At 37.7% G+C, this 13,074-nt stretch overlaps 1 protein-coding gene across 9 annotated transcripts in view; it reads left to right on the top strand.

Moving 5' to 3' along the window:
* KATNIP (katanin interacting protein) overlaps positions 1-13,074 on the top strand; it is an 82,823-nt gene that overhangs the window by 12,787 nt on the left and 56,962 nt on the right. For 8 of the 9 annotated variants that reach the window (XR_003260354.2, XM_026107705.2, XM_026107706.2 and 5 more), the window contains 5 exons: positions 112-246; positions 1,875-1,997; positions 4,951-5,212; positions 8,760-8,909; positions 11,248-11,411. Coding sequence is in view for 8 of the 9 variants with exons in the window: in XM_026107705.2 (XP_025963490.2) it covers positions 112-246; positions 1,875-1,997; positions 4,951-5,212; positions 8,760-8,909; positions 11,248-11,411 (834 nt within the window). In the remaining variant the exon portion in view is untranslated. Of the gene's footprint in view, positions 1-111; positions 247-1,874; positions 1,998-4,950; positions 5,213-8,066; positions 8,086-8,759; positions 8,910-11,247; positions 11,412-13,074 lie in introns of those variants that run through there. The other variant, XM_064520595.1, reaches the window with a different exon arrangement.

Below are 13,074 nucleotides of genomic sequence, written 5' to 3' on the forward strand. Positions count from 1 at the left end.
TTTTCTGGTTCCTTTATAGTACATAGACATTGTTCTGTAAAACATAATGATTATCCTTTGTGTGCTGTTAACGGAACAAAGCCCAGTTTCTTTAAATGTTTCTTTTTACAGAAAGCTGTTGAGATTAAAACAGAAAGTGGATCTAAACTCTGCATTAAACCTCCTTCTGAGTACTCTGAGGATTTTGAACCTTATGAAAGCATGAACATGGAGACAAATGATGATGATCCTCTCTGTTACTCCCAGGTACAATTCGCTGTTGCCTTTTGTTGTTCGTAGTAATGGCAATGGAAATATTGAATGGGCCCAGTTATCAGTCTTGGCTAGTGCATGCAAACCCATTATGTAATAGCACTTTCACTAGAGGATTCGACATTGATGAGATGTCATAAAGAAGGAGCAAAATGGAAAGAAAGTAAATGTTTAGAAATCTAATCTGTCAGCAACACTAAAACATCTTAAGTTTTAGTTTATAGCAGTAGAATATTTTCTCAGACAGAACCAAGGTATCTCTTTAAAGGAGAGTCTTTCGGTTCATTTAGTGGTGATCCACATGGACATCACTCTTGACTCAGGTTAGAGAAAGCTTAGCTAACAGTTGTTATATTCTTAGGCTAGTTTTTTGAATAGTTAGGCTGAAATTGCTGCACGTCATGGTTTTACCTAACAAGTTGAGGTAAAAATTTAAATTTTATCATATATATATATATATATAGTAAAATAAACCATATATATGTATGGTAAAATTTAAAATATATATATACACATACACTATAACACATATATACACTTGTATACATACACATGTGTGTATATATATATATATATATATATATACACATACACTATAAGCAATAAAGTTGTTTTCCATCAAAGGTGGTTATTGTATTGATACGACCGTGCTGTTTGACAGTTTAGCCTTCCATTTGGTTACTAATTGCAGTTAGTTCTAGCATACTTCACAGATGTCCTGTCTTTAAAAAAAAAAAAAAAAAAAAAAAATTGACTGTTTTTCTGCCTAACCAATGAATGACATCAGTACAGCCTTTCTGTCTATATATGAAACTGTCTACAGCTGATACCACTTATGTCAAGCAAACTTGCCAAGCATATTTTCCTAGTTTGCACTTCTGTAAAGCTGATTAAACCTCAGAGGTTCTTCATCCACTTAATCCAAGGGATACATACACATGATTTTTAGCTATATATGTCCTTAATTTTGCAAATTTTACCCTTTGTCAGATATAGCTGAAACAGTTTTGAAGGCTATAAGGAAGGGATGGGTTTACAAAGGGACAGCCAGTGTGACTGTACAAGTCTTATTTCCATAGAAATCACAGACTTTCAAGACCTAATGCCATAGAACCATTCCACTGATAATAAAGAACACTCCATGATACTAGCTCTAGCTGGACCTTATGTGTGATGGATAACAGACACTGTTGGGTTTGGAATAGTCACTACCCTACATTTATCACAGTGTATGTACATGCTTTACATAGTGTATGTACTTGCTTTGTTAAAGAAGAAAATGAGGATATGAAGGCTCTTAAGGCACTGCCGGGGATTAAAGGGATTAGAATCACTTGTACAATGTGGTCTTTACATAAAATCAGTTGCTTGTAGAATATATAACCTGAAAATAATCTGAAACTTGGCTTCCTTTTAAATTCGTTTTTGTCGTGTTTCACATTTAACTGAAATTTTCTCTAATCACTTCTTTAGATGCTTTTTCTCTCTTGGAAGTAAAGCCCACATAGTGTTTTAGAAGCTGTAAAAGTAATTTCCACATTGTTTTTTGTTTTCCCTTTCAGTTCTACAGTTGGTGATCTGCAATTAAAAGTACAGTAAATCTCTTAATTTTTTTGTTCCAGAATTTCGTTTCTTCCAGTATCAGTCCATCCAGTAACTTTAAAGACTCAACCCTGAACTCCGTTACACAACTTTGCAGTGATGGTAAAAAGGAAAAAATATTACTAACTATTGAAGACATAAAGGTATGGGGCAGTGTGTGTTTTTTCTTTTTCTTTTTTTTTTTTTTTTTTCTTCTTACTACATAATTTGATGATCAGACTTTGCAGAAGCTTGGCATGGTGATTTCAAACAAAACATCCAGTTTTCAGGCTTATGAAGGTTCCAGATTTCATGCATAGTTTCAGGCAAACCCTGTCCTTTGCTTTTCAAGGCTTCCCAATGAAAACTAATCTGAAACCCTTCTCTTGTTCTCATTCGCTGATCACTACCCTTTGACTCCTGTCATCTCTGCTTGCTCCCTAGCTCTACTCCCAGAAGTGGGGAGATCAGCAAGCTTCATTTGCTGGAGACAACTTTTAACAGATGGTTTTGTCAAAGTAAACCAAGTCACGGAATTTAAATTGCACAGGGTCAAACATAGCTTTATGCAGAAGGAAATACTATCTATCTATCTATATATTTTTTTCTTCTCAGTACTTGAAATTTGAAGGGACTTAAATGCTTTTCAGTGTGACAGCAAAAGATACCTTTTGGATTCCAGGGTTATTTTTTTGCTGAATTTCAAGCTTCTGCTCTAAACCACCAAGAACAAAATTGTCAGTGTTAACTTTGCTACCAATTTTAATTGCTTGATTTAGTTTGTTGTACTCTTCTTCATGCTCCCTCAAAATATTAGTTTGAAATAGACAGGATGTCTGAAAAATCTCAGACCAAAGAGCTGAAGTATGACTGCCTCAAAAAACAACTAAAAATGGGATTATAATGTATTAGGAAGTCATACTAAAAGCTGTGTATGCTCTTAAGCAGGTGTCTTCTGTTGTTGTTGTCTGTCTGAGCATCTTCTGCGTAAAATTAATATTAACACTGTAATCGCCTGCATGCTACAAGGCTGAGAGTAGCTTGTAACTTTGTTTTGCCAGTTTTGTCCCTGATTTTGATATAAAGTTCTAGGGATATGGATGGATCTATTAGTACCATGAATATTACTCCTTTGAGGAAAGGTTTTTGAGAAAATGAAGTTTTTATAAGCATAGTTAACTATAGATTTGGCTAATTTCTCCTACAGCCTGTCCTGTTGTTGAATCCCGTGACTTACGATGTCTTTGTTTGCATGTATCTTTGTATAACTTTTATTTCATTATTTTGGAACATCTACCCAGCTGTTTGAGAGTGATTTACACTTTAAATCTTGAAATAATTTTCACCAGTCAGGGTTCTGTGATTCTGAAGGAATGTTTTTGAGGTGGTACATCTAAAAGATAGTTGTATTAGCTACTAAATCCACTGTTGCCTAAATGAGCAGTCAAGTAGACCTATGACGATCTGGCTCTCCTTTGTGTCCTCGCCTGTTTTCAGCCTGTTTTCAGTACAGCAGTTACTAGGCTGACTATGTTCACAGCAGGAGGTAATGTGACAGTGTTTAAGATAGGAGAGTTAGTATTAGGAGTTCTGGCTTCAAATCTCCTATAACAGAAGATTTGAGTAAACAAGTCACATTATGAAAGCTTTTGAATCTCTCGGTAAACATGACTTAAGATTTTTCTCAGTGTCTTTATACTTATCTCTTCCAGTTACACAGGTGTGTACAGTTCTAGTGCATTGTTGGAGCGTAGATGTGCTACATGTCTTTGTATTTTCAGCTGGGGGTGTTTAAAAAAAAAAAAAAAAAAAAAACCATTCTTGCTGCTTCTTTCTACCTTTCCTATGTCACTTTTGAGCTTAGGATTTTTTTTTCCTCTACAAAACAGTAACTTGTTAACACTGATATTTATAATTATATGTAAGCAGTAAGCTAATAATTTAAACCACCAAAACTTTTCTTTGTATCCCAGATAAATGCTTTCAGTTTTCCTGAAGTGCTGAGGCGTTTTCTTGAATGTCTTGTTACAGCATAGGTGTCATCAGGTTTCAGACTTAAGCAAGACAAGGCAAGAGAAAGTTCAATTGTGTCAAATACTCAGAAATACTAGTCTTGCTTGATGGGAAGACATGCTTAATGTACAGATTCAGGTGGCTTATAGACTTTCTTTTGAACCTAAGTTTGCCTACTCTTTGTAATATATTTCTGTCAATGAGGCTTTCCTAATCAGTGTAATCTATACCAGGAGAGTAGTTTGAAGCTTTCATTGTGAGCTGAACATACACTATCATGGTTTGTTTGTACCTAAGATAGCTTCAAGCTTTCATCTTACTCGTAGAGTTTGCTTACCCTAATACCAGTGAAAGTAAGGAGAGGAAAAAAAAAAAAAAAAGCATTTTAGATGTATATGGTCTTTTTGTTTTATATTCATAAAATCAAAAGGCTCTCCAGCATCATTTATGCTGTTTGTGGCATATGCTTAGGGAGGCAGGGCAGTTTTTTCAAAATTTCAGAGTAGATTAACTTTTGCATAAAAATATGTTACGATGTATCCAATTAAACTGTATGGAAACTGGTAGTTCATTAGACCACAAGTCTCTTCTACTGCTTTTTCAACTACAGATGTGTGCAAGACAGAAGTATGATCATCTATTCAATTACTTATTAAGAAGCTGCTGTTACATTAGCTTTATTGTTTGAGGAAGGTGTTTGGAAAATCTAGATTGCAATTAGTCTTCAAATAGACTACCAAATTGTTTGGCTTGCTAACTGTGTAAAAGTGGAAGATAAATATATCCTCACTCTCTCCATTACTTACCTCCTGTTTGTAACTTATTCCCGAAGTTGGTTTTGCGCATACAAATTTCTTGATCTCCATTTTTTTTTCTGCAAGCACTCTGAGAAGGAACAAAGGGGATGTAGGATGACTTTCCTTTACAGCTCCCCACCAGAGGGGTGAAGATGTGGCATAGGAATGTAAATATTTTTATCTGGATTGTGGCTCTGAATTTATGAGAAGATACTTCTTCCTCCTGGGGGAAGAAGAGGCAGCTGTGTTATTGTGTTTTAAAAGACATGTTTGAGCTTTCTTGACAAATCTGTTTGAATTGTACCAGGATCTGAGAAGAAGCTTGCAACTCAGTATAGAAGAGAAAAGGGTGAATGAGAACTCTTTCAGTGATGATTATGACTCTGTTGAAGAGGATGTGTTTCCAGAGTCGTCTCCTACGGAGGAAACAGTTGCAAGCTTTGGAGGCCTTCAATTGCATAGCGGTAAATCGTTGCAGAAGGGAGCTCCTGAACGTCAGGAGGCTGGGAGATGCTCTGGCCTTGGTTCTGGTCCACTTATTGTGTTGGAGTTCAAGCAGGACCAAAGTAGTAAGTCTCTGTGTATTAGGCAATTTCTTCTACAGTATTGTACTAATTCTTTGAGAATGCTGGTATTTTGAATTATGGTATAGACCTGTAGCAGTTCCTTTAAAAGTAATGTCCACAATCTGGTGCTGGATAGATCTCACACAGGGGTAATAATACTCTTGCATCTTTTTGAGGGCGGCACACCCCTGGTTGTCTCCATTCCTTCCCAGATAACATGGACTCTGCTGGTTCTCTACACTATATCTCAGACTAAGCTTTTGGATGTGTGTGGGGGTTCTTTTGTTGTGTATCCTTACTGAAATAGTTCTTCTTGAAATATATTTATGAGTTAATATATTATCAGGATCAACCTGCCTCTCATAGTCTCAGGGCCTATGTCAGACCTATAAATAGTTATAGTCACAGGTACTGCTTTAAGTGTGTACATATATGGATAAACATCGTATAATTTGTCTTAAGTAATGTGTAAACAAACGTGAAAAAAATCACTGCTTTGGAATATTCTGGAGGCCAGTGTATTACTGGGCTTGCTAACAGATTAAACAAATAAATTAATAGGGAGCAGGTTCATTTTATGTTATGGGTTAAATATCTACTTCAGTTCAGATGTTCCTTAACTACTGACTGCCAGAATCAGATTATACCTGGTAAAGAACTGCACTATACATGCCATATTCCTCCCTGTGCATCCACTGCTGGTTATTTTCAGAGATGAAATCTTGGCATAGAGGATTACTTGGTCTGATCTGGTAGGGATGCTCTCTTGCGTCGTGAGAGCTGCACCCTGGGTTTTGCTATTCTGTTTGCTAACGGAAAGACCATTGAAGCTGTAGGGATATGTAGCTTCTCGGTGCTGACAGCTACTTCAGCTTTTCAGTTAAGGCTAAGAAGACTAGCCTTTGTGTCAAGGTTACAGTAACACCAGTTTCATGCTTCTTTCTATGTTGGACCTGAAACCTGCATTCTCAGAGCCTTTCAGGGGGATTGAAACTGGTATCAATATTATATAGTATTGGAAGTAACACACAGGAAGATACTTTGGCGTTTTGATAAATAAATGCTGCCCCTGAATATAGAAGGCAGAAGCACTTTAGAGTGCTTCTGGCGCTCAGGCTTTATCTCCAGCTCTCATACAGTCACATAAGCCAGAAGGAATAGCTGTATCATCCAGTCTGAACAGGCTACCTTGTACAACACAAGACATGGCACTTCCATGAATTAATTGTGGATATTTTTAGGAGAGCTTTAGATCTTTTTCAAGTGTTAGCAGCACATGCAATGAAATGAGTGTGTCCTTGTGAATTCTTGCTTTAGTAGAACCTGTATCTCAAGCTCCTGGTTTGTCTCCTTGTGTACTACTTGCAGGAGTATATAAGAATGAGCACACTATGTACCTCAGTTCTCCTCAGCTGCTTTTTGCAGTGATTCAAAATCATGGTTTTCCACTAAAAGTCTTTTTTTGTCATCTCTTCTATAGCAATCTCATTAGTTTCTGTAGCACAAATGTTTTTCTACTGCAATAGGAAAAAAATAGCACTCTCTAGCAATGCTGGCTAAAACTTCTGCCAACATTTCAGCTCCTCCATTCTCACCTATTTTTCTTTTCAAAATCTCTTCATTTGTTAGCCTATTTTCAATCTGAGAAAAGGATAGGGAATTCACTGTTTGTTCTGGTTGCTCTGCACTCTCTTGAGCTTTTTATACTTTTCAGCAAATCTGTTGTTCAGATCTACTGATTTGGGAGACTGACTAATGTCCTTTCAGCAGCATCTTAAGGATTTTTTTTTTGTGAAGTAAGACCATATACAGCCCTGTTTAACCTGCTTGCATCATCAGACCTAGATACTCTTGAACCAGGATTCTCAGCCTGTCTTGAGATTTTTTTCAACAGTGTATTTCTTAATATGTATTTTTAGATTACTTTTATTTGCTTATTAGTAATCTAGGAGGCTGAACCATCCCAGTCTCAGCTTCTTCCATTTCACATCCTGGGTGCTGATTGCCTGTTATCATGGCATGTGCTGTTCATCCCTGTTCAAGGATATGCTGATTTGAGAAAGCGTATCTATCTGGCTGTATGACCCAGACTTTTTGTTAGGTCCTGCGTTCTCCTTTGGAGACCTCAATGTCCAAGCCCTGAATCAGTCACTGGATCTGAAAGGTGTTTAGCTCGTTAAAGGTAGAGAGCTCAATCAAAGGACAGATCTGAGACTTGACCTGCATTGAGTACTTCTCAAAATTCCCTCTGCATCTCTTTTTAGGTACGTTCTTTTCTTTCTTTCTTTCTCTCTCTCTCTTTTTTTAATCCATTCATAGTTAATAGCTCAAGTTAAGAGGAAACTGTCTCTGAATGAATAGATTGGAGGAGTGTTCTCACTACCCCAGAGATGTGGGGTGTGAAGGGGAGGGGTGGCAGAAGCAGTGATAGGAGCAAGGGATGGAGCAGCAGTGAGCACACCCCACCTCAGCTGAGGACAGCAGAAGGGGAGAGCAGAGGGAGCTTTTCTCAGCATATCTTGATACACAGCTCTGCTGCAGCCACATCCTGGTGCCTTGCCGGTGAGTCCTTAGTAGTAGTGGGTCCTGTGAGTCTTGAGCCTGCCCCAGGGTGTTTTACACCCTTGAGGGAGAGAGGGGCATATCTTCATTTTGCTATATATAAACTAGCAGGTGAAATTTGTTGGTGCAGAATGGGACGAGATCCTTAGTTCTGGGAGTCGTCGGAGGATTTTGATTTCCTTTCTCTCCTGTCGCTGTCCTGAGAAGAGTATCAGGCTGCTTGGACTTGCTCAATCTAAGGTGATCTGAGTGAAGTTTGGCTCAGCCTTTGCACGTCACCTTCACTGCTGGAAGGCTTCTATCCATGTAACAGGGTAAGAGCTACAGAACCAGACAATGGTGAAGAGGAGGATGTTAGGGGAATCTCACATGGCAAGCTTTCATTCGGTGCCCCCGTGTCTATTCTGGCAGCTCCCAGATGTTCCCAGTGCATTGTCTGCTGCTATCACTTCAGCAATTTGGGCCAAGATCTTTAGACAGTATGTGATTTTTCTCCAGAGAGAAGTATCAAAGCTGTGATGCAAGCAATGGAGGTCTTAATATTCTCAAATAAAAGAGTACTCTATTACAAACTCTACTAGGCAACCCTCTATCCTTTGACATTTTTAAGTAAGATTAAATTTTAGTCTGTTTTAAGAATTTATTTTGGCCTAACTACGTTAATAAGTGACTCAGGGCTCCTTGTTCTGTTTCTATGTTTATTGACAGTAATGCAGGTAAATGTCTGCTGCAGACAGAGATATATTGGTGTAATGTATTTTATAATGATATATTTTGTTTCACTGAGTCAGTGCAAGCCATGTGTATGTACTTTTACATTAATGGAAGTGTCAATAAAAGGAAAGGAAGGTGGAGGCTGTCACTTTAACTGTGCCAGTATAATTAAAGTGGGAAAACTTTAGTTTTTAAGGTCCAATATGTTTTCCCTAGTTGACTGCTCCTAAATATCTCTGCATTTGATTATTTCTGTTCCTTTATTATCTTGCAGATGTGAAGCCAGTACGAGCTTTCTCTGCAAAAAGGAAAGATAATGCTGAAATGTACATTCCCGTCAGACCAATCGTGGTAAAAAATGAAATAACTCGACCACTCTCTGCTGAGTCCTTGCAGCAGGAAAGACAGGAAAAAACTTGCTTGAGTAAGAAATAAAAATATATAATGTCAATAAGCAGAGTTTTCATGCTTTTTTTCCCTCTGGCTCAGGTCTAATTTCTTCATGCATTTGTCATCATGAGATTTTTCTTATTTGTTGTCCACTTTTTTTTCTGTACCACCTCAAGAGTTCTGACTTAGTAGCACTGTGTGAAAGTCCAGAGCCTGTATGTTTTAATCTTCCTGCCTCTTAATCTCCCTTCTCCTTTTGCACCCACAGCATAAGACTTTTTCTTCTCCCTTTCAGTCTTATGCTTGCTCTATTTTCTGCTTCCCGATTAGAGACCTATTCTCTTTGGTACTAGCAGAGGTATCTCTTCTCAAAATTAACAATTGGCACTTAGGTGGAAGGTTTTAACACAAAACACTTAGAGCAAGACAGGCATACGGTTTTCCCACAGCACACAAAAACTACCTCTGTTTCTGCTCTAAGGAAATGGATAACAAATGAATGCAAAGACAGACACTGTGAAGCAAACTTGGTCAGAGCAGCGAGTGGTGCTAGTGTCACCTTTTACATATACTGAAGTAGTGACATGCAGTCAAAATTTAGCATCATGTGCATCTAGAACATACTGTGCTGTAACTCTGCTGAACCGTCCAATTCTTTGTGCTCCGCTGTTTCCCACAAACTTGCCTGTGCTCTGGCTGGCTCAGCATGGACATCTTTTTGCCTCAGTTGAAAAGGTGATCTGATTGCTGTATTTGCCTGTGGCACTACCAAGGTTGGCTGAGCTTGAGGCTGGGACTGTGTTTAAATTACACCTTGAACAGTGCAAATTGATCTCTAGTGCTGGGCAGATATGCCAGTATCTGCTATAATACTGGAAAATGTTGGATTTTTTTTTTCTGAACTGGAAAACACCATTTTGAAGGCACTGCTGCTTATTCTAGAAACTTGCTGCTAAGGTGTGGGCTTTACCTGGTTTTTTTTGTTTGTTTGTTTTTAAAAAAAGAACTTCAAATTTAGGGTCTGGAATAAGGATTGCAGTTTTCAATTTAGCATAGCCTTTAATTGAACAAGTATGGTGAACTTAAGTTATGATGGGGCTGAGGTAACACTGAGGACTTAACAATGGTTTTCAAGAAAATAAAACCCAGATGTGTCCCAAGAAAGTAAGATGTTATTGTTTTTGAAAGATCAAAATAATAGCTTCTTAACTGAAAGAAAGCCTTAACCAGACTGAGGAAAAGAAGCTAATTCTCTTTGCCTTCAGAAAAAAAATCACTTTTTAGCTCCTGGGACTCTCTCACCGCTGTCTGAGCAGGTGCTTGCTTTGACCACTTTCCAAAGATGGGTGTAGCTTTTTCTTTTTTTTTTCCCAGGTTTTAACAGTGCTTGTTAGAACTGTTTCTGTCCAACTATCATTTTAAATCCTTAAATTAATTTTCTTTCACAGGGGGTAGTGTAGTACAGAAAAATAAAAAGGACTTTGTTCTGTCCCTGGATTTGCAAAGATGACTAATGCATGTCGGAAGTGTCTGTTTATGATTGAAGATGACATAGGGCTAAGGGTGAATGCACCCAAATCTTAATTCAGTTTTAACTGACTTCCTGTTATTTGTATCCACCAGCAGTTTACTCTCTTGCTTACTTGATCTCACTGCAGCATTATAAGCATGCTTTCATATCAATCTGTTTAACATTTTCTCTTGAGTTTAATGTCTGTACAATGAGTCTCTCTTATTCCCTTGACTTTGAGGTCCTTGAATACAATTGCACTTCTCTAAATTAAGTCTTAGATCCTCTATTGTTCAATTGTATTCCTTTTTTTAAAAAAAAATGTTTCCAGCCTGTGATGTTTCTATTTCTCTTGGATGTGTGTGGGAAGACTGGGATGATTATGGCTGCTTCCGTGATAAAGTTCATCTATTTTGCTTTACAGATAGCAACTTCTGACTCCCCTGGTTTTGCTGTTCTTGGGATTTCTCCCAAATAGCTGAATATCCATAATTTAAGTGAAAAAGTCTGGTGTGCTGAATCTGTATATACTTCTTTTCAACAAATTTTTTATAAGTAATTTCCATTAAATACCTGAACAAAACAAATACATAAGCATTTTAAAGTATAAAAATCCCATGTTTCTCACTTGCTAATTTTCTTTTTCTTATGATGCTGTTTCAGCTGTTGTCTAGGGTGGATGTGACCTGGAATTCTAGTGTAAAACCAAATTGAAGCAATTCAGTCTTGCTTGGGCTGTTTACAGATGATTAGCTAAGCCCTCTGTTAGTAGTCGAACTCTATGTTTCAAATATACGCTGTTGTAACGTGCTGTACTCGTACAGCGGGACTAATGGATATTCCTTGCTTCTTTTGGTGGCAGGACCATTAAGTCGGCCGGAAAGACCGCTCTCAGCCACTCGGAAGAATGAGTGTGAGAAGGATCCTGAGCCCTCCGTTTCTGCTGTTATTAAAGCTATGCAAATTGAAAATGAAGTATTGCAGAAAGATTTGCAAAGGCAGTCAGTTTCTGCAAGCCATGAAAAGGTATGGCAAAATACAGAGAAAGGACATTTGTTCATGTAGCAAAAAAGGCTTTTTCCTTAAACATGAATACAGTCTTTTGTATATTAGGACTATGTAAGAGTGAACGGTGATGTCTCTCAACTCTAACTGAATTTGAATTATTCTAACATAGGGTGTTTTTTTTTTAATCTGCTTCCTCAGGATATCATCCCACAGCGCTCTCTTGATTTCAGGGATCAGTGAACAACTGACAGACCAGTCACATGATATGTCTGTACAGTCAAGTGCACAGCTGCACACCCCGCCTTATCTGTGCTTTTAGCTTTTTTCATTCTGGAAGCTTCTTAAGATGATGTGTGATGCCAATGCCAATAAATTCTACCTTCCTACAGAACTCATTAATATGGGCACAGTTCCCTGTTAATACATGTTTTGCTTCTGGAGCAGAGCTGTCATGTACGCTTCTGGCTTTTAGTGAGGGGGAGCTAGCATAGGTTGTCTGCACCTAACTCTGCGTGTACATCTCTTATCTCCAATACCCATGTTTAAAAGCAATTGGGAATTCCTCCAGCAAACAACGGAATCGGCAAAAACCTCTTCATTCCCTTCAGATTTGGAGCAGACTATTCTTACTTGTGAAGTCAAATAATCAGGAGGTTTGTACTCACAATCATGGCTAAACTTCCTGTGCATAACCAATAATTCAGTTATTTTAACAGAAATAAAGGACATAAAGAAATTCGAGCATAATTTGAAACTTATGAAGCTTCTTTGTCTAATCTGCTTTGGATTCTCTGTTTTGCGTAGTGTTCGTGGATTCAAAGTCTGTATCCCATTTGATGTTTGTGAGCCTCATTTTTATAGGATGCTCTCAGAGTTGCTTATTTGAATTCTGAGAGTTTCCAAAATGACTGACTTCTTCAGCCTAAGATGAGGTTCCCTGAGGTTGGGAGATAGTACTTTATGAATATGTATCTACTTTTGTCTCTGAGGTGATGCTAATTTTCTAGGGAGCTTTGGTTAGGACTGAAGCATAAAAAGTTTATTTACTATAGGTAGTACTTTGCATATGCTGTTGTCAACATTTCTTAGGTCAACTTTTTCAGTCTGTTCCTCTTACTTTTGAGATATCCATAGTTTCATGATTGAGATAGAATGATTTCCATGCAATGTTCTCAAATAACATAATTTCCTGCTAATATTGTGACTAATATTGTTGTGCTTAAATGAAAAGTAATTAAGTAATATTTAAAAGAGAGACTTTTGTTATACTGATGCCAGAGTGAACTCTCAGACATAAAGCTGACCTAACTGACCAGCCAAAAGTAATTTAGTTCGCCTTAGTAACAATTAAAGCCTGTTGAAAACCTGGCCTTTGGTATTTAAATGTATAACAATGTAGAATGATGAATGTTTAAAAAGTAATTCATTTCTAAGCATTGTGAAATTCTCTTAATTTTCAAAAACTATAGAAATGGAAATGCTGTAGGGAACAGAAGGACTGCCGTTCCTTGTCTGACTAGCTGTTTGCTGCATGAAGTTTCCTGTCTTGTTTAGGAAAAATAACAGAGGGAGCAGGGGATACCTAAAAGGTGGGGTGCAGGCAGAGAAAGAGCACATAGCATTGTAAGAACCACAGGATTAATAAGAGGAGTAGGCACAACACAAGAACTGGGCTTCTCTG

This window comes from Dromaius novaehollandiae, chromosome 14 (assembly GCF_036370855.1).
Source record: "Dromaius novaehollandiae isolate bDroNov1 chromosome 14, bDroNov1.hap1, whole genome shotgun sequence".
Lineage (NCBI taxonomy): Eukaryota > Metazoa > Chordata > Aves > Casuariiformes > Dromaiidae > Dromaius > Dromaius novaehollandiae.